This window comes from Vidua chalybeata, chromosome 18 (genome assembly GCF_026979565.1).
Source record: "Vidua chalybeata isolate OUT-0048 chromosome 18, bVidCha1 merged haplotype, whole genome shotgun sequence".
NCBI lineage: Eukaryota > Metazoa > Chordata > Aves > Passeriformes > Viduidae > Vidua > Vidua chalybeata.
In genome coordinates, this window is record NC_071547.1 from 12,247,063 (window position 1) to 12,273,739 (window position 26,677).

Sequence of the window (26,677 nt, forward strand, 5' to 3'; positions counted from 1 at the left end):
CGGGCGGAAACCGCGGCCGGGCGTGCGCGGGGCGGCACCGGCACCACCGGCACCACCGGCACCACCGGCACCACCGGCACCACCGGCACCACCGGCACCACCGGCACCACCGGCACCACCGGCACCACCGGCACCACCGGCACCGGGCCGAGCCGAGCCGAGCCGCTGGGTACGGGGGCACCGCGGGGCCGGGCCGGGGCACTGCACCACGGATTGCAGCTGGAATCTCCTTCCCCCGCATAACGGAAAAAAAGGCCTGGCTTATGTCTGTGTGTACGTGTATATATGTCTGTATGTATAGAATTGTATGGTTTAAATTTTTATCTATCTATCTATCTATCTATCTATCTGTGTATATATGTATGTGTATAGGAGTGTATCTATATATGCATGTGTATATATAGATGTATATATGTATGTATAGGTATAGAACTCTATTAATAGATATTTCTGTGTATATATGTGTATACATGTATGTATATCTATACGTATATAGTTGTATATCTCTATATGTATACTATGTATATATGTGTGTGTACATATAGATGTATATATGTATGCATATGTATAGAACTGTATTAATAGATGTTTGTATATATACATATATGCATGTATGTGTACATATATATGTATGTATATCTAGATATGTATACTATGTATATATAAATAGATTTACATATGCATGTGTGTGTATAGAACTGTATTAATAGATATGTCTGTTTACAAATGTATATACATGTATGTGTACATGTATGTATATATATCTTTATGTACATATATTATGCATCTCTATATATGTATACTGTGTATATGGTGTGTATATATATAGATGTGTATATGTATGTTTAGAACCATGTTAATAGATATGTCTGTATATATATGTGTATACATCTGTGTAAACATATATATATGTATATATGTATATACATATATGTATGTATATTCATTTGTACATATATGTACATACAGATGGATATATAAAATATATATTATGCTATATGTGTGTGATATGTTCTGTGATACAAGTGCATGTATATATAAATACATTTATGTCTGTCTGTATTTATTACAGACACACACACACGTGTGTGTGATAAAAGGTGTGTGTATGGACACAATGAAGGCAGAGTACAGCTCTGGGAGCACTCCCAGGGAGTGCCTGTGTGGGAAGCAGGGCTGCAGGTGCCAGTCCCAGAGGAAAACAGCTTTGCTGGGTCACGCACATGGGCAGGGCTTGAAGCACCGAGGGTTCCTGCACCTCTCTGCCTTTCCCAGGGAGATGGAGAGGTAAAACTCTGTGTACTGTGCTGAAAATTGCTCTTTGTGTGTGCTTCTTCCAGGTGGGCCTGTGTGAGCACTGGGGCCAGGTGCTGACAGTCACTGGCTGGGAGGGAGGACCTGGGATGAGTTTGAAGTCTGGACTGTCTGAGGTGCTCCATCTGTGAATGTCTGCACGCTCCTGGGCTTCCATCTCTGCCAGCGTGGCACCTTTCACCTCTGGATAAAGCTGCTCTTCAGGTACTGTGCTTTGAGACAGCTGGCAAACCTCCCCAGAGCCATTGTGCCTTTACACACGGGCTGCACATCTATGTGTATATTGTCATGTGTTATTAATAATGTTATAACTTTTTATATTAGAGTATTTAGATCTTAGTCTTTACATTTTATTAAGTAGCTCTTGTACTGTGGGCCTATTGGCCAGACTTTGCAAATGGTATTTCTATAGATTAAAATGAATTATTTGCTTGTTTAAAAGAATATTGTCATGAGACAATTGTATTTTTTTCATTAAAAATGTTTACACATTTTCATTTTCTTCTTCCCTCTCAGTTTTGCTTTGCAGAGCAAGTTCCTGCAGAAAAAGAAGACTGGATCTGATTTCCCAAGAGGCCGTTGAGTCACGTGTCACATCGAGAGCCACTGTTAGATGTCCCCATGTTCCTTGCCAGGACATGCCATCCCTCCTGGTGACTGCCACTTCCTGCAGGAGGGGACCTGAGTGATTCCTGCCCAGCCTGGACACCTGTGTGCCCCCGTTTGCCTTTCAGAGCTGTCTCTTCAAGTGTACTGAGAAACAAATGGGAGCTCGAGGTGCTGTGCCGCAGAAGCGAATGATTGCTGCCAGCCATGTCCCCAGCTGAGCGGGTCCCGCAGCCCTCTGCCCCCAGGGCCTGTGCCAGTAGCCACTCTGGGGTTTGCTGAGCCACAGGGTTCATGTTGAGCGTGTTGTGTTTTAGGGTTTTGAGGAAAATGCAGAGGCGGCACAGCAGCAACACGGACACCGTGCCTCCTGAAAGGTAAATCCTTGCCCTTCTTCCCTCCATGTTCCTCTCCCAAGAGGAGGGTTCTGATTTAAGAGTAGGGGGTGTTTTAGAAGATGAAAGCTCAAAACTGAGAAAGTCAAATTCATGTGTGTGTGGTGTGGCTGGGCTCTCTGCTCAAGTCTGGGGATTCTAGAGACAAGTTTACTTTTCTCTTGCTGTCACTCACTGATTGCTGCCAGCCACAGTGTTTCAGGGTGATCCAGGATGGCACAGCTGGCAGACAGCTGGCTGAGCATGGGCAGGATGGTGGAGCTTGGAGGAGGGCTTGGATTGATGGCCCAGTCCTGTGGGGACCCTGAGCACTGTCAGGGTGCAAGGATGGACCTGTGTGAACAGGAACCATTTACACGTCTCTTACTGAGGTGTTTAAAAAGTCTGCTGGTCTGAAGCTCCCAACTACTCTGACTTAGTGTTTTATAAAGAGTTTGGGTGACTCTTTGCATCTTCCCAGAGTCTATCTATCTTCATGTATGTGAGTATTTAGAATACCTCAAATTTGTTTCTGTAATTATAACATCAGCAAGGGAACCTTGTCACTGTTGTTGTTCTGGTACTAAATATTCCCTGGTGCTTTCCCAGAGTTAGAGTATGACTTTTAAAATTTTTATTCCTGAAGAAGAAACTAATCTAATTACTCCAAGACAAAGATGGAACTAACAAATTCCATTGCTCTGTTTGAGCTGAAATTATAAGTGAAAGATCATTAGTAAATATTTTATTTTCTATAGTGGTTTTGCAATTAGAGTTGAAGCCTTATGTCATGGCCATTGCTAGCATGGTACCATTCTTAATTTCAGGGGAAAGAAAGCCATCTTCAGTTTTTTTCTGCATGATGCTTCTGATTTTTAACAGGGTAAATACATAGTCAGGAACATAGTGTGAAGTTTTTCTAACTGTAGAAGGAAATGCTGTTGCCACTGGTCTTCACTTCTGTTAACTTCAGCAGCCTTACAATTTCAACCAAAAAACCTTGTTTGTTTATAAATATGTCACAGATTAATTCCTTCCTGCTGAAAGCACACTTGTGTATCCTGGTAATAATATTCCAAAGGATAGCTGTGTCTTTATTTGTAGCACTGGGTTCCTCCCAGGCTGTTTGTTACATTCCCAGCCATAAGCTGTGTGTACATCCCTGAGTTCTAATGTTAGGTGTGAATTTAAAGGCCTGCCTGATGAATGTTTTGGACCAGAACAAGGTGTGCAATGTCTTGTTGACTGGATTCCTTGCAGGAGCCTGTGGAGATGCAGTGGGAATGGCGTGCAGCTACAAAAAGCCTTATTAGGAGTTTGCTTAGTGGGAAGGTTTGGCCAGAGAGGTTTGAGGGTGTCCCCAGGGGGAGGTGAAAGGCAGAGCTCTGTGCCCTGGGGAGGCTTTGGAACCCATGGGGGAGAGAGGGTTGAGGGCCCTGCGTGAGCTGTCTCAACTTGTAACTGCTGTTCCTAAAGTCAGAGATCTCCCAGGACTCAAATCAGGAGAGACCAAAGCTCTGCAACACGCCTTACTTGTGGGCTTTGCCTCTTGCTGAGGTTCATTTGTTGTTTACTCTCCTTTTGCAGGTTAGAGAAGTGTTTGCTGTCTGTCAGGCATTTACTGCCTGGTGATCATTGTACTTGTTACCTGCATTGTTCCCTCTCACCTCAATACACCTAATATTACCTAATTGTTCCCTCTCACCTCAATACACCTTCCTTGTATTGACTTCTAGTGAAGAAAAAAAGCCCTGTTGACTTTTGCTGTTAGGATAAAGGTATTCAGACTTTCTTTTTAGAATCTGGCTGTATTCCAACATGCTTAGGAAAGAATCAGTGCCAGAACCAGTTCTGCCCAGTAATTTGGGTACATCCATGCCCAATTTACCAAAAATATAAAAATAAAAGAATTTATCTGAACCCGTGAGCACATCCTTCACTTTTGTGTCAGGTCAGGGACACACAAAGCGGCTCTAAACACTTCTCTTCCCCTGGTGATTCTGTCTCTTCTGGTGCAATTCATCAGTGGGCAGGTCCCAAAATAAGTGATTGTCCCAAAATAAAGACAGGATTTTGGGGGTAGGTCATTGCTTTGAGTTAGCCTAGTTTATTTGTTTGTTTATAGCATGACTCGACTTGGTGGTGCTGTTTCAGGTTCCATGAGGTTTTGTATATTTTTCTTTAAATACTCAAATCATTATAAAAGATACTGGATTTGGTACTGGATGTATTATTCCTTTGTTTATTTCCAAAAGCAAGCAGGGTGTTTGGGAGCTTCATTCCTTGGTGAGGGAGCTGATGTGTTCTGGTCAGGTCTGGAGAGGTTCTCTGATCTGGTTGCTGGCCTCCAGTTCTGCAGCTGTGACTTCCTGACAGAAAATACAGGGAAAAACATTTGGAGGGCTTGGTGTTCTGAGAGTGTAGGAATCCTTAAAATCAGGGTTTCGGGAAAGCTGCGAAAGGCAGGCCTCAGAGACAGCAGACTGCAATTAGAGCTAAGCAGTAGCCATAAGGCTTGTCAGCAAAAAAGTTAAATGAGATGTAGAAAGTAAGGACAAATAGAACAATGGTCAGTGTACTAACGCTTGGCTAGAATAAATCCCTAAGTTACACAAAAGTATATCTAGCAAAAGTATATCTAATATGTATTAGGAAGTTCTAAGCTTAATAATGGAGCTCTGTGCATTGTGTTTTAAGGTAGCAGGTATTGTGTTTGAAATAAGAGAGCATTGTTTTAATCAAAGGTACGTGTGCTTATAGTGGTTGGATAGAACTACTGCCAATATGCTTTTACTTTGTGTGATTAGTCAAAAAACCTTTAAGTGAGTTGTAACCCTGAGTTCTTTGGCTACTGCCAAGAACATGAGCTGCTGGCATCTTCCCATTGTCATAGCCAGGTAACGAGGCCGATGCTGGAAAACGAGGAGCTGGAGGCGCGTTCCTCAGCAGCCCCGTCCCGCTGGTGACCTGTGCCTGGAGCCGCAAGCAGCAACAGGGGCTGTGGAGGGATCGCTGCACTCGGGGCTGGGCTGGACCAGCAGCCAGCGCTGTGAGCCCGTCTTGACCGAGCCCCTGGCGTGTGTGCCCGCTGCAGGAGCCGGAGCCAGACGCTGAGCTCGGAGGCCAGCGTGGACGAGAGCGGCGTGTTCGAGAGCCTCAAGGCCGAGGCCGCCTCCCCTCAGCAGCTCTTCTCGGGGCTGGCCGGCATCCCCGCGGCCTCCATCGCCTCCGCGCCCTTCCCGGCGGGGCTGGTGCTGGGCTCGGCGGCCGGAGGGGGAGAAGTGTTCATCCAGATGCCGGCCCCGAGGGACGAGGCGGCCGGGCGGGCCGAGGGGGCCCCGTTCCACCACCGGGCCCCGGCCCATCACTTCCAGCACGGCCACCACCGCGGCTCCTCGCTGCTGCACATGGCCGGGGGCGACCGGCACGGGCACGCCGAGGAGGGCGCCGAGGAACAGGCCGGAACCCCGGCCCCGGCTCTTTCGGAGCTCAAAGCTGTGGTTGGGTGGCTGCAGAAGGGACTTCCCTTCATCTTGATCCTCCTGGCTAAAGTTTGTTTCCAGCACAAGCTTGGTGAGCGTTCGTCAGAGCTTTTTGAACTGTGAGTAGAGGGTGGTTGGGAGGCTTTATCCGGCTCTGATGTCTGATACATTTATCCAGGTGGCAGTGTCCAGATGGAGTCCAGCATGAAGGGAACGTGCTCAAATGCATGGGATAGTGCATGTGATAAATTCCCCATAACTTTCAGTCCAAGCTGTTTTCATCTGGGTCAGATCCATTAGTTTCCTGTTCTGACCGCTACTGTTCCTGATTTCTCCCTGACATTCCTGTGAGGCTGAGGATGGCACCCTCAGAGCTCTGTAGGAGAGATGGGGAGAGCTTATCTTGGTGACAGCAAAGATATCTGTGTAGCACAGAAGGGTTCAGAGGAATGAGGCTCCTGTCTTGCAGGTAGGGTGCTGGGGGTGAAATCAAGTCAAAGAGCATCAGCAGTTTCTCCCTGACAGAGCCTTTCCCTGCAGGAATTGCTGTGTGCATTGGCATGGCCAGCACCTTTGCCTACGCCAACTCCACGCTCCGAGAACAGGTGGCTCTGAAGGTGAGTCTGGCATTTTACCTCCTTCTGGATGGGGATTTTTGAAGGAGTTTTCAATGAGTTAGAGACAGGACCTCTGAGTTTTTTAGATGGTGTGATTTATTTTCTTATTTTCTGCATAGGCAGGAAGGGTGAGTTCGGCTCACATCTTCATTGCATGGTTCAGAAGGTCCCAGACCCCTAGCTACAAGACCTTTTAAGGATTTACTGACTAATAAAACACTACTAACAAGGATATTTATGCTTTTGACTTAATCCTTATGGGCTTTCATCTTATGGACTCATGCTACAGTGTAAGCTTTCTTAGCTAATCATGTTATGACACACAAACCTACAGTACTGCATTCTAAACTTCTTGTTTACCCTTGTAACTACTTTTATTTTTTCTGTATCTTAAACTCTAAAACTCTAAACCTTCCTCCACTTAATGTGTCTCTGCTTCAAGCTACAATCCACATTCTTGCTTCTAGCACCTAAATTTGGAAGCCTTTTCCAAGGTCTCAAATCAAATCCTGTGTTTAATTCTAAGCTTTGGCTTACAGGCTAACAAAGTTTAGCCAAAGTTCTGATAATTCCCTGCATTTTGGATTCCAACACTTCTGTTCCCAGCAAGCATAATTTTCCATGCAAAAATAGCATCTGTGATGAACCTTTGATTGCAGTGTAGGGCTGAATGCATTTATATGTGCACAGATCTGTCTTCTCCTTCCTGCCTCTCCCCACTGATGCTCTCCCAAAGTCTCTGTCCTGCTTTTTTGTGAAATGTGGTGTAGTAAAACAAATAGAGGACAGGTCAGGGATGTTGTGATCTGCATCTCCCTCTGCCTGGCAGTGCCTATTCCAGCACTTCTCTGCACCTTGGTTTCCCATCATGTACAGCAGAGGTGATGAAGCCTGTTTGACTTATTAATGATGAGATTTAGCTTATTAGCATTTAGATAATGTTTTGAGATGTTCAGCTGAAAGATTTCATTGATGTATTGCTTGCTAGTAGCTTTATAATGCTCTGGGCATTAGTATGCTTAGAATGTAAACCAGCAGATCTTTTCAGGTCTTCTGATCTTCTGTGTTTGGAGAACAGTTCAACAGCACTAAAAGCACAAGGCTAGAGTTCCTTTTTTGTCAAAATGACCTGGGTGGCACAAGTGCATGCTTGTATCTGCCAGCAGCAGTGGAGTCAGTGTGATGCAGCAGGGAGTGAAGAGATGAAAGGCACAGCCCAGTAACAGATTGCTGTTGCCCTGCACTCTGCACCTCTGGCCTTCCAGCAGTGTGCCCCTTGATCTGCCTCCTTTAAATCTCAGCACAGCAGGCCTGGCTGTTGAGCAGCTACAGACACCTCCTTTCTTAATAAATCAGCTCACAAGAAAAATGGTGGGTGTTTTCCTCTCAGGAATAAAATTTACTCCCCAAAGTTAACGAGGGCTAAGACCCAGGACAGTGTCTTCTGCCATCCAGCTTGTCTGTAACTTTCCATGTATGTTAAAATGCAACATTTCCACTTCTTTTGACCTTTAATTATTTGTTCAATCAAAAATGAATGTTCCAGAGCCACCATGCTTTAGGATAGCACCCAGATGTGCTGCAGGTAGTGGAGGGGTATATTTGATTTAGCTGAGCCTTCCACTGAGTGACTTTGGGTCTATTTATAAAACACCTCTTTGATGAATTGTCACTCCAGCCAGGTGGCAGCTCAGAATTTAAGACAATATGTGGAATGGATTTTTTTAAAATCTGTTTGTCATGCTGCATTTTAAATCTCAGGGGATTTTAGGTGTCCCAATAAAGATCCCAACTTTGAAAATGCATTCTGCAATAATTCTGTCATTTTCACCTGCTTATTTCAATTCATTTCCATTGAAAAGGTTACATGAGTGAGAAGCATTTCTACTTGTGTTTATAGATGTCTTTTCCTTACAGATTACTTCTTAGTCCTGTGTAAATAAACTAATTACTGAAGACTTTGTTACATATTTGCATCCCCTGGTTTGGATTTTTCAGCAGTTGAAGGCTCAGCTCAAATCTTGAGATTTTGACTCAAAAACCTGAAAATTACTGAAATAACTCTGCTCCTTTTCCTTGCCCAGGAGAAGAGATCAGTGCTGGTTGTCTTCTGGATCCTGGCCTTTCTCACTGGAAACACCCTGTACTTGCTTTACACATTCAGCTCTCAGCAGCTTTACAACAGGTGAGCAAAATCTACATTGTACAGGATGGGTGATAATTGCCAGGGAGGAAAAAAGGGAAGGCCACTTCTCCCCCACACTGTGGGAGAAACTGTGTGCCCCTAAAGGATCTGCTGTCTTTGTTGCACCTTTGTAATACCTTCCAGTGCAGGAAAAGAATGTGTGTGTGCCCCTTACCAGTGGATTATGCTCCTGTCAGTAAAGGACATAAGCAGTGTATAACTGGGCCAGGGTGTGATGGTGTCAAAGCAGGGTGGATCCTTTCCAAAAACGACCTCTGAATTCCCATTGTGACCACTGCAGCTGAACATCAAGTGCAGGTGTCAGAGGCAGATGAGGAACTGACCTGGTGATTTTCCTCTTCAGTCTATCTAGATTGGAGTGTAGGACAGGAGATGAAACAGCAGTTTTACTCCAGTGTCCTCAGGGCACTTGGATCTGAGATAATAATTAAGATAGCCTTGCCTTTCAAATCCTGACTGAGTTAGTTCTCTAATACAGAAAGGTTTCTGCTCATGGATTTGGTTCACAAGTTAATGTAAAGCAGACAGGAATAATCACAGGTAGGAAGCAGAGAAAGGGGGAGAGCTGAGAAGGTTTGAGTGTGGGGCTGAATGGGAGAGGCCAAGCCATGGGATTGTCTGGATGGAGTGGAAAGGCAGGAACAGGAATGGCAGAAAGATGTGGCAGTGAAATCTGTCTGCACCACAGGGTAACAGGGTGTCTCTAAGAGGGTGGCCAAGGTTAAAAGCATGAATGGGACTAGTTCAAAAAAAAGGCTAAATCATCTAAAATAAAGGGGTTTTAGCAATTTGGGGCCATCTTACAGACAGTTTAGAGTGTGGTTTATTACCAGTGGGCAGGCTGGGCCACAGCTCCAGGAAAAGCCCTGTTCCTGTGAGTGCTGCAGTGGTGTCAGGCTGGTGTGTCTCTTGCTTGCCAGACCTGGGACTATTCATAAGCCAGGCTTGTCAACTTAGAAATGTCTGCTTCAGTTTTGTTTCTTTCTTTCATTTTTCATTTCCTGATTTTTTTTTCTTGTTTCTAGTGCATGAATAGTAGTAAAGTCTCTGATTCTGTTTCTGTTTTTAGGGTGTAATTTTACCTGTTGTGCTGTGCCAGTGTTGTGAGTATTTTAAATTCATGTTCAGGCTTTTCATTTTGGGTTGGTTACTTTACTTTGCTTTTTTTCTTTTTCTTTTTTTTTTTTTTTTTTTTTACTGTTAAGTTTTTGCTTTCTACCATGAGGCTTTAGCAGGTAAATACCCTGAAGATGAATCCTGTTTTTTCAGCCTGAGTAGGGTCTAGTTCTCATTATTGCTCAGGCCAGTAGCTTCTGCCCATTACTGGGTAAAATTCTGCTGTCCCAGATTCCACTCTTTTAAAGAGCAAATGTTCAGCCCAGTAAATGACATTATGTAAGGGGCATTAAATTTTGGATCTTTGGTTCAGGTAAGAGTATTAACAGAGCCCAGCTCTTGTTGTGCTTCAGGCAGTGGCCACTGTCAGAGCAGGACACGTGTGAAGTTCTCACCTTTCTGCCGTGGCTGGTGCAGAGTTTCCTGTGTCACCACTTTGATGTGCCCAGTAGTTTTGGGGACTGTGTCCCTGTGGCAGAGCAGCCTCAGGGGCTGTGGGGGTGCTCCCTTGCCCAGGGGAGCAGAACTGTTCTGAGCAGGACTTGCCAGGAGGAGCTGTGCCACCCAGATCCCACGCTGTGCACTGAGGGCACTGTCAGCACTCCAGGCAGTGGGAAAGGCAGGTTATGGAGGCTGCTGTATTCCAGACAGACTTTATGGGTGTTTGGGCCCTGCTTTGTGACAATGGGCAAACCTGCTGACCCCTGTAGAAGTGGGCAAGAGCAAAGTCAGGGGGCCCAGAGGAAGCCCAGACCTGATTTGTGTGTCCTCCTTCTCCTGCCCTTGAGAACTCTCCTGAAGTTCAGGGGACTTCCTGGGCTCTCTCTAGCCAGCAGTGGATACAAGGAGCTTGTGCAAGCTTCTCCTCAGTGGTATTTGACCTTTGGTGTCTCTTTCAGCCTTATATTCCTGAAACCCAACCTGGACAGGCTGGACTTCTTTGACCTGATGTGGATTGTGGGCATTGCAGACTTTGTGCTGAAGTACCTCACCATTGCCCTGAAATGCCTCGTCGTGGCCCTGCCCAAGATCATCCTCGCCGTCAAGTCAAAGGTAGGAGACTCTTCTTGAGGCACACACCTTTCTCTTTGATAATCTGATACCTTTACCACACGTTTGCAGCATGGAACCAGAGAATCAGGGAATGATTTGGGTGGGAAGAGGCCTTAAATCCCACCCAGTGCCACCCCTCCCATGGGCAGGGACACCTTCCACTGTCCCAGGCTGCTCCAAGCCCTGTCCAACCTGGCCTTGGGCACTGCCTGGGATCCAGGGGCAGCCACAGCTGCTCTGGGCACCCTGTGCCAGGGCCAAATATGGATGGAAGAATAAAACCATTAAAATCTGTTGCTAAACCTTTGGCAGAAGTTCACCTGGAATCGAGGGGTGGTTTTTGAGCCATCACAGACCTGAGCAAGGGTTTGGTACCACCAGCAGTGACTAAAGTCTGGGGAGGTGAGGTGAGCATTGCTTGAGGAGGAATCAGTGCTAGCAGCCAGATAACTGCTTTTCTCATTGACTTTAAGTCTTGTTTTCTGAGTAATCTCTGTAAATTCACATTTCTGAAGCAGGAACCTCTTCACTTCCTGGGAAGAAATTGCAAATATTTGTCTCTTTGGCTTCCCACTTGGGTCAAAGTAACTGGGTTAAACTGAAGCCACAAAAGACAGCACCAGTTCTAACCATGGGAGAAAAAAAAATAATTAAATGCTTCACATATTTAAATGTTTATGCAACCACATGTCGACTAAGCCTAACTTTTAAAAGTTTCTCTCTCATTCAAAACACCTTTTGATATGTTTTTATTTTACATCTCTCTCATGCTGCCTCTTCCTGCACTCAGTAGTGACCCCATTTCAGGGGCAGATGTAGCAATGTGTATTATTTGCATTCAGCAAAGAAACCTCTGGCAGCTGTTGGGATGAAAGGCACTCTCTAGATGCAAGGTACCAGCAGTAATTGCTGAAAGTCTCAGGCAGGGCACTTCAGGGGGTCTCTAAACTGGGAATAGTTTTGCTTAGAAATGACATGGGTGGCAGGGGAGTTGAGCAGTTTGCTCGTGCACAGCAGGGCTATCTGAGATGGTTATTAATTTATTTCTGGCAATTGTCCAGCTTTTTTTTTTTCCCTCCTTCTATTATTGTTATTATATTTTGGGAGATTAATGTGCTGGGTCAGAGCATAATCCAGGCTGGGGAGGGAGGGAGAAGTGATGTGAATAGTCTTCCCAAGATAAATGGCAGTGTTGGAAAAGGTTCACAGCCTTTGCTTGCTTGTCTGAGAGCCATCCCAAGTACTCATTAATCCTTGTCAGGAGAGAAGAAAGAGAAGGGGTCTTTATTTGCAGCTCCAGTGAGAGGCTGGTAGGATCACATCTGTCAAGGGCCTGTAATGACTCAGAGCACAGATGCTTCATTTTTAATACCTTTTTCTGGAGAGCAATGTGTCTCACTTTTTTAAAGCCCCTTTTTGTCTCAGGATGTTGGGGATGGTCTCGCTGTCCCCTGGCTCTGCTGGTACCCACCAGATCTGGGTTTGGTTTGGGGGTTCTCTCCCCCACTCTGCAGCCTTTAATCCAGCCAAGGATGAGATCTGGTGTAACAAATTAAGCAAGGTCAAGCTGGGATGGGAGGGCTCCAGGAGAACCACAGGACACCATGGAAATGGTAATTGGTGATCACATAGCTGAGCTCCTTCCCTGAGCCTGCTGACCCCTGGCCTGCACAGGTGAGGGATTGAAATGGAATCTTTTGCTCAGTTAGAACACTTCTAGTGCAGTTTATGCACATTAACTTTGACCAAAATTTTTATCAAGTTTTTTCTCTGAATACTTGCCAGATACAAAGTTACTCTCTTCCTCCCAATGTCCTCCAAGTAGTATTTCTGCCTGAAGCCCAGCTTGGAGTTTATGAACTTCTGGGTAGTTGTCATTAATGGTAACAGGCTGCTGGAGGAAGATTAATTTAACTCAGTAGAGCTCAACTTTTTCACGGTGGGTATTTATATATAGTGTGAAGGTTTTGTGCCAATTTAACTACTCAGAACAGCAGCCTCTTGCTCCCCTGGTACAGGGCCTGAAGTGGAGGTTGCTGCACTCAGGGCTGGAGTTCAACACAGGGGGATTTAATCCTCAACTACTGGCAGTCAGCAGTAGATCCTAAAACTTGCCCTTGGATGGGATGTGGGGAACTTTAATCATCCTGCACTCAGCCTCTGAGCTGGCTCTTTGGATTTTCCTCATTTTGGAAGGTCAAAGGCACTTGCAAAGCTAGCCTGGCTTTTCCTGCTGCTCCTCAGGATCCTGGTCCTCTCTGAATACTGTGTGGTTTTTGCTTTTATTTATCAGTCTTTATGCCTCCCCTCACTCTTGTCTGTAGACTGAACTCCAACAATTTTTTGAGTCTTTTCTCAGAGATTGTTAATTCCAGATCTTGTTATTCTCTTCTGGACTGTCTTCATTCCCTCCCTGTTTTCTAGACCATTTCTCCAGTCTGTCAAGATGAATTTGGAATGTAATCCTTCTTTCCAGTTGTGCTTACAGTTTAGTGTCACCTGTACATTACTTTGTTCCATCAAGATCATCAATGACAAGAGTGAATAGCACTAAACTCTGCTTACATCAGTTGGATGCATCTTTTCATTTTAAAAGTAAACACGTGAAAAAGCTGGGTTAGAACACTCAGTTCCCCCCATCCAAAGTACCTGGGTCATGTTTTCCTAGTATGGCCCATCACAGGAAGGGCAATTTTTGTTGTAAACTTTTGTGATTTGTAGCATCAGTTTATGCTTTAACTGAGAGAAAGCAAACTAAAATTGAGGGGCAGAAAAAGTTTGTCTTTGCACAGTGGGCAAAACCCATTATCACGGGTGCTTGAAGTGTGGAGCATGAGAGCTGCTTTATTGTGAGGGTACAACCAGCCAGAGTTCTCCAAGCCTGAGTAACTCAGAAATTCAGAGTAACTCCTCCAAAGAATGAGGGAAGACTTAAATTGTGATGAATTAACCCCAGACTTTCCGAGGTTCCAAACCAACCTGGAAAACAGAGGCAGCAGGAGAGGCTGTGAGACTCCAGTCAGGCTGGAATGCAGGGAAAGAAGAGCTTGTGAATTGGAGAGAAAAGCAGGAAAAAGAAGGTAACCCCAGCATCAGACTGATCCCAGAGCTCTGTGGAGTTTCCAGAGGATCCCACCTGTGCTGGAGGTGTCCCTCCCTCCCCCCAGGCTGTGACAGGGACACTGAGCTGGGTACAAGTTTCAGTAACAGCTGAGCTCATCATTCCTTTGGAAGGGAGGGCTTGGCTGAAAGCTCTCCATTAAAAAAGGCAAATAAGATCATTTGGTTCAATATAAAACGAATTAAAGTAAATTAAACTGCAGGAGCCATGTGGCCTGCAGAGGCTTTCATTGTTGAGCACACATCAAGGGCAGCTTTTCATTTTCACTGCTAAGGAATGACAGCTTGAGGGGGGTGGAATTCAAAATCAGGAAATAAATAATAAAAAGACACAGTTGCCAAAGATTTCACTTAGGAAATCCCAGGTGCCTGCAAGCTTCCCATCCCCTCCTCATGTTGTTATCAGCAGTCTGAGCTGGAGAAGTGAGTGAAACATGGGGGGAGGGAGAAAGAAAATTAAACCAAATAGGACTGTAAGAAACTGTTAGCCCAAGTTCCTGCATCTGTGTGTCCCTATCCCTATAGAGGACAAAGATAACATGAACATTTTAATACATAAGAAAGGCCCTAAGTAAGGATTTTCTCTGCATGCTCAATGCAGAGTCATGTTACAGGGGACTGGACTGCATTTCCAGGAGAGTGAAAATGCAGAAGGAGAACATTGACATTGGCCCCTCACTGCAGCTTTGAAAATGCTTGCTTGGTGGTTTTTTCCAGTGGATTGTTTTATTAGTGCTTTTTATTTTTAAATTAACATCTCATCAAGTCTGGTCAGAGAAAACTTGGCCTGGATGTGGCAGCAATTCCAAGTTCTGCACTTGGACCAAAAAGCTTCTTCAGGTGTACATCATATTTCCTGTCATAGATGGGTACAGCTCTGCCATGGAACCTGGCACATTAATTTTCATATTCCTTCTGAAACTACACTTTTTTTTTATCCTAAGGGGAAAAAAAAAGGCTCTTGGAATATTTGGGTCCTCTAAAAATACAGAAGCAGTAAAACCTCAGTGTGAGCTAGCTCATAGATGATGTTGAATAAAAAATACCCAGGCAAAGATGTTGCTGGTCCTTGTCTGTGCAATATGGAATTTATTCCTGCTCCTCCCTCGCAGTGTGGCTGAAGAGGTGTTCCCAGGCAGGTGACAGCCCATCCTCTCATTCCCCTCTCCTCTCTGACCTGGGCTCCTCTTTGGGGGAGCTCACTGACAGATTCACTCTTCATGGACAGCAGTCTGAGCTCGGGTCCTCTTGAGCCACAGGAACTCCAGGATGTTCTGCAAAGACTTTTCCCTGCTGCAGCTGGGACTGATGTGCTGTCCCAGAGTCAGAAGTGTAGGATTTATTATTTACAAAATTAAAAAACTAACTGAAGCATAAGAGCAGGTACTGAGGAGTGGGGACTCCTCTGCCCCCCCTCCCTAAACTTGCTTTGCAAGTCACTGCTACTGAACTTTTTAAAAATCATTGCTCTTCAGTGCTTTCCCAGTTTAACTTTCCATTTAAGATACAAAAGATGTGATTTTCAGAAACGTTGTGCACTAACTAAAATTCTCAATTTCCCTTCTAGTCCCACCTTGACATTACTCCTCATTAGTCCTGCATGGATTTTCACCAGCATCCTCCATGCCACAATGCTGTTTACTGTGTGAATCTGGGAGTTTTCTCTGTTTTACTGCTCCTACCCAACACTCGATCTATTGGCACCATGACCTGGAATCTCAGCAGAGCCTGCTCTCCTCTGATCCAAATTGCCAGCAGGACTCCAAAGCTTTTTCAAGCATGTTCAGAATATGCCCTAATGCTGCTGCTGGCAGCAGAACAAGTGAGACTTGGAGCTTCCCTCGAGTGCTAATCACACCTTGCAGTTGCCTCATTGCAACTTCTCTCACTTCTCTTGCATGCCCCGCTCTGATTCCGCTGTGTCAATCCTTGCTGTGCCTCTGTTCCTTGTGGGGAGGCACACTGAGGCAGAGCCTTATGGCAAAGGAGACTGCACACTGAGCCCTGGGGGAGTTAGCACTCCCTCTGCTGCTGCAACCTGCCCCCTTTGCTGTGTCTAGCTTGGGATTCAATTTTTAATTACACTGTTCCGTGTTATTTTTCTGTGAGGCTCCTCCTCTCCGTCACCCTGCCCCAAGGATGAAGGTGAGGGGTTGAAAGAAGCTGTTGCAGCAACTGGAAAGTTCACAGGAAACAAAGAGAAGAACGTTCTACAAGTTCAAGTTGAGTTGCTACACTGGAGAATTAAATCCTGTCCTTTACTTGGCCAAATAATTCCTGTGTGAGTCTAGAGAAGTCAGGTAGAGCTGCAAACTGAAGTCAGGGCTTCAGCTTTTAATGGTAACGTGATCTAGAAAATGAAGTGCTTTATAAAAAGTCTAATCCCAGCACCTCAGCACGGACACCAAAACAGCCTTGCCTTGACCTTTGTCTTTCTGTGTCTCAGGTTCTCATTTAGAAAACGCAGAGAAAAGCTGTCCCTGAGGTCAGCCAGCAGCATGAAAATAAAGGGGTTTTAAAAGTGTTTTCTGTAGTGCTGATGTAGTAAAGGGACTGAAGAAATTCTAGGAATGTGCTCCTCTGAGCAGAGCTCAAATGGCAGGAAAGGATCAGATGCAGATCTGCCATCAGGTAGTGAGGATGTAACAAAATACCAAGAAATTCCATGCAAAGACCTTCAGTGCAGTACAGACTGAAACTCTGCATCTACAGAAGGGAAAGTGCAATTGTGTGAAAATGCTGAATTCCCCTCTTTCAAAAGAAGTGCTTGGTTTGAAGCACAGAAATGGTATTTCAGTGTGGTGAAGGAGGTTCAGAAAATGGGGGGATAATACACAAGCCATTGACTTGTGGTTTTAACTGAGCACTGAAAAAAAAGGAATCAAAATTTCACCATGTGGTATCTGAGGCTCATCAGCAGAGCTGCTAAAATTAGATCCCAGCACAGCCCTTCCCCACGTGTGCTAATGAAGTGTTTGATAGCACAGCAGCTCCCTCAGAGGAAGCAGGGCCAGCACTACTGCCCCTCTCACTTCTTGGGCAGGCTTAACCCTTGATGAGAGCAGAGCCTTTCTGCTGTTCCCGACCCCCACCCTCATCAGGAGCCATAATTCCAGGTAATATCCTATTTAATCTCTGCAGTTCAGCTCCCACACAGCCCAGTCCTGCACTGGGGCTGGCTCGCAAGCCCACCAGAAAGATTCTGCTGATCTTGGAGAGATCTTCAATCTCTCTACAGTGCATTCCAGAGAAAATTCCCAGATTTACACAGGTTTTTGTGACATAGGAAAAGTCACCTGACAGAGAGAGGCCTTGCCTTATTTCTGCTGTGGTGCCAAATCAGATGCACAGGAGAAATAATTATGTTTGTGCTTCATATAACACACAGTTCTAATCTTGAAGGAACAAAAAAGCTGATGTGTTTTAGCTGGATTTTTCAGATAAAATACAGCTTGAGACAAAGATTTGACTTTGAGAAATGTAACCTAGATAGCTGAGAGATAACAGAGCTGAGAAGTGGCAGACAGGTATGTTGAGTGTGCTTCCCACTGACGGGTGCTGTCTGCACTAAGTTGCTGCTATCAGAAATCTACATTTTACTGCTGAAATTGTAGGGAACAATCCTCATTTTCCAAGCTTCTGGCTCAGAAGGAGGGCCTCACTTCTGCATCAGCCCTTTGTAGAATTATTTCTGATTTTCTGGCACTTTTCCTCATTTAAAAAAGGGGCTGGTGTGGTGCACTGAGATGTCTGAAATTTCTAGTTCTCTTGAAGTGATGCTCAGCTGCCCCTGTACTGCTCCCTCCCTGCTGGAATCACTCTAAACTTACCAACATTTAATGGTCAGGTGGGTGCTAAAGGGGCTGCAGGGAGGGGTGCATCCCGTAAAACATCACTTTACTCTTGGGAGGCTGTCAGCAAGTTTCTAGCTGCTAAAAAATCCTGCTACCCTGCAGTTACCACTGGAAACTGAAGATAAAGGAATTCTGGCAGCTCTGGGGAGGGGTGCAGAAGTTGTGGTTGGATGCTGAAGTTTGTCACTCGCTGCCACCTCCAGAGCCTGGCTGTGCCCTGGGGCTGCCCCAGCTTTCCTCACACCTCGCTGTGCACTCGGGGCTTTCGGTGCTCAGAGGAGAAGGCCGGAGCAGGGTCCAGCCGCGGTGCTGGGTCCTGGGTGCAGCAGCTCTGGCTGATGCAATGGGACAGCAAGCAGTGACCTGTCCCAGCCCAGCGGCAGGGACCGATGGAGGGGGGCGGCTGGGAGGGACGAGCTGCAGAAAGCAAAATTCGCTGCCTTTATCTTGCTGGGAGCTTTCATCAGAGCCCTGCGGAGGGACGCGGTGACAGCGTTGTTATTTCTGCCCCAGCAGCGCCCGAAATAAACCATGATTACATCGCAGCAGCGGGCGGGGAGAGGCCGGAGTGCTAATTGAATAAATTGGGGCGGTTCCGACCCCGGACTGCTGCTGCTGCTGCTGCCCGGGGTGGGGAGGGGATGGGGATGGGGTGCGGGGAGGATGGGGATAGGGATGGAATGGGGATAAAGATGGGATGGGATGGGATGGGGAGGGCAGGTAAGCAAGCAGCTGTGTCCGATAGCTGCCGCTGGTGTGGTGTGAGCTCACTCGCGTCCCGCGGGACATGAGCTCATGAGCGTGCCGAGCTGTGGGAAGGATTGCATTGCCGGGAGCTGCAGGATGGCCTGCGAGTGATCTCATCGCAGCCCCCGGGGAAGGGCGCTGGCTGCTGCCAGCCCGGCTGCGAGGACTCAATCCCCATCCCCACCTCAGCAATTAGTGATTGGCCTGCGATGACATCACTGATGACAGAGCTAACTGGGACAACACAGCAAAATTCCAGGGGAATTTCCCCTTCTCCAGGAGCTTAGCAAATAAAAGGATTTTGACAGGACAAACCCAAATCTCAGCCCAGATAATGTCATTGCAGATTAAGCATCCTTCTGGGCTCGGTTTGCCACCAGCTGTCCCTGTAAAACAGCGTGGGACAAAACAAACTGAGGGTGGCCCTAAATTAGACACTTATTCAGGCTCTGGTGAAGGTTGACAAAGGATGTTGCCCATTCTTTGAGTCTCTTTTGAGAGAGAAGCATTTCAAGCAGCACACTTCCCCCTCCCCACGCTTCCTTCCTTGAGGTCTTCAGGAAGGTTTGGTCCCTTTGAGTTTTAAATGCCCTGAGGGTTTAATTTTCAGCACCAGTCTTTTTATCTGTGCACTGCCCACAAACCTGAGGGGGAGGGGAAGGATGGTCTCAAACGTCATTAATTTGATTCTTTGGGATTACCTAAAAAGTTGTCAGGAAGAGTGAGGTCACTTTACATTTAATCCCTGTACCTTCAGAAGGGGTGTAAGGTCAGAGATCTAACTTGCTTTCCTTTTCTCACTAATAATAATATCTACAATTTACATCATGTTAGTCCCATTTTAACCTTTGTTTTTCTGCAGCATTGTCCAGACACACAATATCCATAACCTGCTCTAAAGTTTATAATTCAAAAATGCTGCATAGCAGATTTCATTGATTCCAAATTTCAAGTTTAAGTTGAAAAAACAAGTGAATATTTCAGTGGCTTGTTCTGCTTGTGTTCAGCTGAGCCCTGTGGAGGAATGAAGGGATATTTATCTTTTCTGGGCACAGAGCTGAGGGGCTGCAGAGAAAGCTGCATCTCATGAGTGAGGTCTCTGCACCATTTAACAGTGCAGTGATCAGTGAACACCAGCCCTGCACAAATTAAATGTTCTTGTTTTGACTTGCTGATAATAATCATGGTCTCACTTGCCTGGTTGTCTTGCAGGGAAAGTTTTACCTGATTATTGAGGAGCTGAGCCAGCTGTTCCGCTCCCTGGTGCCCATCCAGCTGTGGTACAAATACATCATGGGGGATGATCCATCCAGCAGCTACTTCCTGGGTGGCATCCTGATCATCATGTACAGCCTCTGCAAGGTGAGCACCACCCCCTGAACATTCCCTGGGAGCTGTGGCAGGAGCAGGGGGGGGCAGGAGCAGGGAGCAGCACAGCTGAAGGGACAAATGCTCCTTTGGTTGTGGCTGTCTCTGCCCAGGAGCACCGCGTGCTTCAGCTGCCAGAGGCATTTTGCTGCCCAGCATGTGGGCATTGCTGGGCTGGGGGAGGATCTGAGCCTGCTCCCAGGGTTGCATCAGACTCATGAAGTCATTGCTGCTCTGCTAATCCCTCTCTGCAGAGGCTGCAGGAGAAGGGAAGCTGGTCCTGGGGGAGCAGTGCTGGCTGGCTGCACACCTCCAGATGTCACACAAAGGCAGGCTGCAGACACTCACATGGCTGTCTCTAAGCTTTCCTCTGCCACTCACAGCTCTGAGTGCAGCAGGGAGAGAAAGCAGCAGCCAAGTCCTGCCTGGATAAAACAGGTCCCATTCTAGGTCCTGCTCTGGCTGATACAAGTGATGGGCAGGACTAATTCATGTTTCCTCAAAAATAAGAGCACAGAGTTGGTACAGTTGTCAATGAGTAGGTGTGATTTAGTCAGAGGAGTCCCAGGTCTAGAAATAATTGTTTTTCCAGTGGTGTGTGTTAAACCCTGCCCAGGGGCAGAGCAGTAGCTGAAGCAAACTGTTATAAACCACATGTTCACCCCTCTGAGAAGGGCCAGGCTTGCTCCATCCCAGATCCCTCTGTCTGTGCCTGTGGCTCTGCAGGAGCAGACTGAAAAATAAGGAACAGAATATATCCAAGCTGGAAACAGCTCAGAGGAGCAGAGCAATGCTGAATTACAGAGTATTGTGCAGGAATAGGGTCCTGCAACCCCTCCTGTCGAGGCCTTTGCAGTTCTTGTGAGCAAATCAGGCAGAGGAGGTCATGGCCAGTGAAGTGATGTGGTCACAGCAGGTCTGAGCCCCAGCCAGGAGCAGAGCAAGCAGTGCCAGGACAGGAGCACACGAGGCCAGTGCAGCTCCCTGCACAGCCCTCAGCCCCAGCTCCTCTCCCTGTGCTGGGGGGGAGGATTGGTGGCCCTTTCAGAGGTGTCACTGCCTGGAGCCACTGCAGTATCCACCCCCCACCCCTCTGCCTTGGCAGCTCAGGTGTGCAGACCACAGGTGGGCAAGAACAGATTTCAAGTGATCTTTCTTGTTCCCTGCTTGCACAAGTAACTCAACACCTGGAAGAGAGATGCAGTTCCACGTGACATTTCTTACACCTGGAGAAGCCCTCAGAGGGGAAAGATGCAGGTGGGGAATTCTGCTCCTTGGAGCAAGGGGAGCCAAGCTCAAAACCACAGCTGGCAGGAAAGGGCCTCCCCAGCCAGGCTCAGAGGGAGTCCAACAACTGCAGGGCAGAGCCCAGCAATGAGGAAGGCTCAGGGGGAGGATGAGGAGCCACCCCAGCTGCTGGGGGGTGCAGAGCAGGGGGATCTGGAGCAAGGCACAGCTCAGCTGGACACCCGCACCTTCAGAGCACAGCTCAGTGTCTTGTTTGAAATGACAGGTGTCTGCCAAGGAAGGCAGGAGCCTCCCCTGAAATGGAAAATGCAAACCCCCTCCCTCTGAATTATTATAATTTTGAAATTAAGGGGCTCTCAGGCAAAGATATAGGAGCAGGAATAACAGTTCTTTATTAGGGAAAAATAAAAGTAAAATAAAAATGCAGTAATACAAAACACTGCCAGAGTGAGAACAGGCCCTGGCAGGCTGTGGGTCAGGCTGGTGGCAGCAGTCCCATTCCATGGTGGCTCAGCCCTCCTGCAGTGCCAGCTGTGCTTCTGCTGGAGCAGGATCCTGGACAAGGCTGGAGTTTTCCTCTGAAGCTCCAGGGCTGCTGGAGATGGGCCTGGGCTTCCTCTGGGAATGCAGTGGGGCAGAAAGCTGCTCCTCTGGGAATGCAGTGGGGCAGAAAGCTGCTCCTCTGGGAATGCAGTGGGGCAGAAAGCTGCTCCTCTGGGAATGCAGTGGGGCAGAAAGCTGCTCCTCTGGGAATGCAGTGGGCAAAGGCTGCTGTGCTGTTCCAAGGGCAGATTGGATCCAGGTAGGAATGCTTGGCTCCTCCCCTGGGCACAGCCTCTCCCCATGGGATGATGGAATTTTCTCAGCCATGCAGGGACACTCAGTGGCCATGAACAGGAGAGATCTCCTGGAGGGAGGATTGGCTGTGGGAGAGATAAAGAAAAAACTGCCCCATGAACAGCAGAGAACTGCCCCAGCTCTGACAGATGGGGATAGGACACACAGCCCCAGCTAAATCTTGCATTTCTGACCTAAGACACAGCCATGAGCTGAGACCTCCAGGGCTGAGCTTAACTAGAGCTGCTGGGCCCAGGGGCAGGGGCTGTGGGAGGAGAGCCCAGGTGAGGCTCCTCAGGGCCTGGCACAGGTGGGAACAGCTCCTTAGGGGTTAACTTGATGTTCCTGTCCTGTGAAGCCTTTATAGGGAGTGTTGGGGTGATCTAGATTGGAAAAGCTGTTTGGGCAGTTTGTGTCCAGGCCAGGGTCAGCCCTGTGCACACCAAGACTTTGCTTGGAAGTGGAAGGGAAGAGGGAGCTCCTCTCTCAGAGCAGGGCACAGAGCCCTGGCTGTGCCCATCCCATTTCCAGTCCCCAGAGCTGCAGGTCCAGCTCCTTGCCTGAGACACTGAAAATATCCCCAGAGGAGCCCACATTAGCAAAGCCACAAACCACATTAGAAGAACCACAGAAGCCAATTTGGCACTGAGAGCTCCTGTGCTCCTGGCAGAATTCCAGGGCTCGGCTGGGGCTGGGGCTGCGTCCCCTTCCCCTGCACCAGGGCAAGAGCACTTCCAGGAGGCTGCTTGGAGCTGTGCTGGTGTCTCTGTCTGCACTGTGGAGCCATGAGCCTCTGGTTTTGGTGGAGAAATCCCGGGTGTTCACACACAGAGCATCCAGGTTGGATTTTTTGCCTGTCCTGAGCAGCAGCACTCCCTGTGTGTGACCCAATTGTGAAGTGATGGCTGGAGCAACAAAAAATGGGTGAGAAAGAATGGGTGTTGGCCCTCTGAAACAATCAGTTTTTGGGGGTGCAGGGGGCTCCAGAGGGGGGAATGAGGGGGGAATATGGGCTGGGAGAGAGGAGACATTGGAGTCATGCTGTAAGCACAGCAAGCAGGAAAAGCTGGGAATTGCGCTGGGAAGGAAAGGGCTGATCCCACCCTTGGTGGGAGATGGGATGTCTGAGGCAGTGGGCAGCCCCAGGTGGTGGCTGCTGAGTGGAAGCATTACTGGAAGGAGCCTGGGAGCCCTGTGTGTGCTGCCTGGAAGCATTATTGGTGCCTGCATTTGCTTCCCCATGCATTGCAGGATGAGCTCATTGGCATTCCCTGCAGCGAGCCCACTCAGTCACTCTCACCAAAAACACTTCAAGAGCAGAAAGCCAACTCCTGTCTCTGTGCCTTTGCAGTGCTGCTCCAGCTCTGCAGCTGCAGCATCACAGCCTCCCCTGCCCCAGGTGACAGCCAGCAGCTCCTGCTGTGCCACCAGCCTCAGCTGATGCAGGGCTGCTCCTTGCACTGTCACTTTTTCACATCTTCTTTAGATCAGTGAGCTTTCCCTGTGCTCTGCCAGCAGGTAGGGAACACAGAGATGATAGACTGGGTTAGGTTTTCAAGCTATTTTCATTTTCTTTACCTCTTTCCCCTTTCCCCTTCCCTTCCCTATGGCAATGGGTTCATTTTAGCCCTTCCCTGCTTAGTGGGATGGACAACTGTCCCCAGCCCAGCCTGGTGCCAGCCCCTCTCTGTGCCCTCTGAAGTCCCCACTTTGCAGTCAGCTGCTCCCAGAGCTTTTCTGGCCACCCTTCCCCACTGTCAATTCCCATTTATTACATATTTCATGATCACCATGAAATCTCTTTTGGCACCATTGTTACTTTTTCCCCTCTGAGTATCCATTTGGAGAATGTTTGCTGAGTTTTTGGACTCACACACACACAGACAGAGGTTTTGTGAAAATGATCTAAAATGGGATGTGTTTTTGCAGTCTTTTGACATCTGTGGCCGTGTGGGAAGTGTCAGGAAGGCACTGAAGGTCCTTTGCACCCCGCAGGTAAGGAGTTAAACGTGGAGGAGCAGTCCCAGAGGTGGAACCTTGTTCCTGCTGAATGATAAAATTGAAAATTGCTCAGGACCACAGAACAAAACAATGTTAGCCCATGGCTGGACAAGCTGGGGGCTCCTGTCAGGGATGTCAGGGACCTTTTCTGACATCTGCCCTGGCCCAGCTGTGGTGGGAGATGGTTCCTGTTCTGTCTGATTGGAAGCTCTGTGTAATGTGGATTAATCCAACTGCAAGGAGCTGACAAAACTTTGTAGTGCAGAGTGTGGGAAGGACTTTGTGGTGCCTGATGTGCAGTGGCATTGAAAGAGACCCTGCAGTGCACAGGAATTATCCCAGGCACTGCATTCCACAGGGCTGATATTTAGATCTGCTGCAGTGACTTACATTTTAAAAGGGTAAATCAAAGGCTGTAGAGGAAAAGAGCCTCATCAAAGTTAGAACTTATCTTGCTTATTCCCTGAGCTTGGGCTGGTCATTTTCCCTCAGCAGGTTTCTGTTTCCCCTAAATTTGTTACAGTGGGAGAAGCAGCTTTTACCTTCCCTGTATCTAAAGGGGAAGTGGGTAGCCTGTGGGCACAGCTGCTGTTACTCTTTCTTCTATTGTCTCCTGCTTGCCAATAATAATAATAATCCCTCCCTCCATCTAAACACCCCTGCAAATGGTGCTGAATTAATCCTCTCAGCTCCCTGTTGAGCTCATTAAATTCCATTATCCTTGCTGCACAAGTGAAGGCCCTAAAAGACTGAGTCAGCTCCAGGGGAGGGGCAGACATGAGCACAGAGCTCCAGACTCCTCTGTGCCCAGGTCCCCCTTCCCCACCCGGTGACACGAAGCCCTGTGGGGAATCTGGGGGTGAAAAGCAATCTTTGTGCACATTTCCCCTTCCAGTCCCTTGACATGGGGTTTGTTTTTCCCCACCTCTCCCTGACAGACCTATGGAGTCCGTGCCACGAGCCAGCAGTGCAGTGAGGCAGGAGACATCTGTGCCATCTGCCAGGCAGAGTTCAGGGAACCTCTGATCCTTCTGTGCCAGGTAAGACCCCAGAACTCCCCTGCTGCCGTTCCTTCAGTGAGCTCCTGCAGTGGGGAGAGGCACAGCCAGCCTGGGAGCTCCTGGAGGCCTTTGCTGGCTCTTGATCCAGCTCCTGGTGGATCTCTATTGCCCTGGGTGACCATTGGGTTGTGGCAGCTGAGGGGGTGACCGTGGCTGTGGGGTGGGCACAGCCTTGTGGGGTAGGGCCTGCAATGGGCAGTGCAGACCCTGGGGCTAGAGTGAGCAGAGCTTTACCTGCCCCTTGAGAGGGCTGGGTAGCTTTAACACTCCCTTTTGATAACAGGGTTATCAAATGAAAGCCATCTGTGCACCAAAGGTGCCTCTTAGCCTTGCTGTGAACACCTGTGCAGATGTTTCCAGGCTGGAAGTCCCTGAGAAGCTGCTTTTGGATCTGATTGGCAGAGTTGGGATTTGAGGAGTGACATTTCTGCTGACTCCTCGTGTGTGGAGGAGTTCCCAGCTTCTCACAGCTCCTCGTGCTCCCTCCTTGCCCTTTTCCTGCTCTCCCAGTCTGGGACTGGATGGTGTGTGCTGGAGAACCTGGGGAGGGGTCAGTGCAGAAACCAGAGGATGAAAACTGACATCTACTGAAAAGGGGAAACTGGGACTGCAGAATAAAGCAAATGCAAGGAGCAGAAGGAAGAAAGAGGTTATTAGAGCTTAGTGAGGACTTAGGGAACTGAGGAGGGAGATATGGTAGAGGAAAACCCTCTCAGCTCCCCGTCAGCCCAGTTGTTGTAGACCTTTGGAATGTTTCTTTCTAGTGCTGTTAAAAACCAGAGCTTTGGCAAACTGGGGTTTATTTCCCACACCCTGTGAGTGCCAGCTGCACCAGCTGCCTCCCTGCTGGTGGTGTGTCTTGGTTTGGACAGACAGGTGTCTGCTGAGGAAGGCAGGAGCCTCCCCTGAAATGAAAAATGTAAATGTAAAGCCCCCTCCCTGCAAATTATTATGATCTTTGAAATTAAGGGGCTCTCAGGCAAAGATATGGGAATAGGAATAACAGTTCTTTACTAGGAAAACTAAAAGTACAAATGCAATAGTACAAAGCAAACACTGCCAGAGTCAGAGCAGGCCCTGGCAGCCTGTGGGTCAGGGTGTGGCAGCAGTCCCATTCCATGGGGGCTCAGCCCTCCTGCAGTGCCAGCTGTGCTTCTGCTGGAGCAGGATCCTGGACAAGGCTGGAGTTTTCCTCTGAAGCTCCAGGGCTGCTGGAGATGGGCCTGGGCTCCCTCTGGGAATGCAGTGGGGCAGAAAGCTGCTCCTCTGGGAATGCAGTGGGGCAGAAAGCTGCTCCTCTGGGAATGCAGTGGGGCAGAAAGCTGCTCCTCTGGGAATGCAGTGGGGCAGAAAGCTGCTCCTCTGGGAATGCAGTGGGGCAGAAAGCTGCTCCTCTGGGAATGCAGTGGGCAAAGGCTGCTGTGCTGTTCCAAGGGCAGATTGGATCCAGGTAGGAATGCTTGGCTCCTCCCCTGGGCACAGCCTCTCCCCATGGGCTGATGGAATTTTCTCAGCCATGCAGGGACACTCAGTGGCCATGAACAGGAGAGATCTCCTGGAGGGAGGATTGGCTGTGGGAGAGATAAAGAAAAAACTGCCCAGTGAACAGCAGAGAACTGCCCCACCTCTGACAGATGGGGATAGAACACACAGCCCCATTTCCAAGCTGAGAC

General features: G+C 47.9%; 1 protein-coding gene across 8 annotated transcripts in view; it reads left to right on the top strand.

The window, feature by feature from the left end:
• The first annotated feature begins 43 nt into the window (after positions 1–43).
• The window catches only part of RNFT2 (ring finger protein, transmembrane 2), a 29,406-nt gene continuing 2,772 nt past the window's right edge, over positions 44–26,677 (top strand). For 2 of the 8 annotated variants that reach the window (XM_053959049.1, XM_053959042.1), the window contains exons 1-10: positions 44–291; positions 1,341–1,518; positions 1,831–2,297; positions 5,389–5,867; positions 6,317–6,393; positions 8,478–8,578; positions 10,615–10,768; positions 19,702–19,851; positions 23,872–23,937; positions 24,882–24,983. In XM_053959049.1, the coding sequence (XP_053815024.1) occupies positions 2,215–2,297; positions 5,389–5,867; positions 6,317–6,393; positions 8,478–8,578; positions 10,615–10,768; positions 19,702–19,851; positions 23,872–23,937; positions 24,882–24,983 (1,212 nt within the window). In that variant the 5' untranslated portion in view covers positions 44–291; positions 1,341–1,518; positions 1,831–2,214. Of the gene's footprint in view, positions 292–1,340; positions 1,519–1,830; positions 2,298–5,388; positions 5,868–6,316; positions 6,394–8,477; positions 8,579–10,614; positions 10,769–13,724; positions 14,897–19,701; positions 19,852–23,871; positions 23,938–24,881; positions 24,984–25,287; positions 26,272–26,677 lie in introns of those variants that run through there. The other 6 variants (XM_053959048.1, XM_053959047.1, XM_053959043.1 and 3 more) reach the window with 6 other exon arrangements.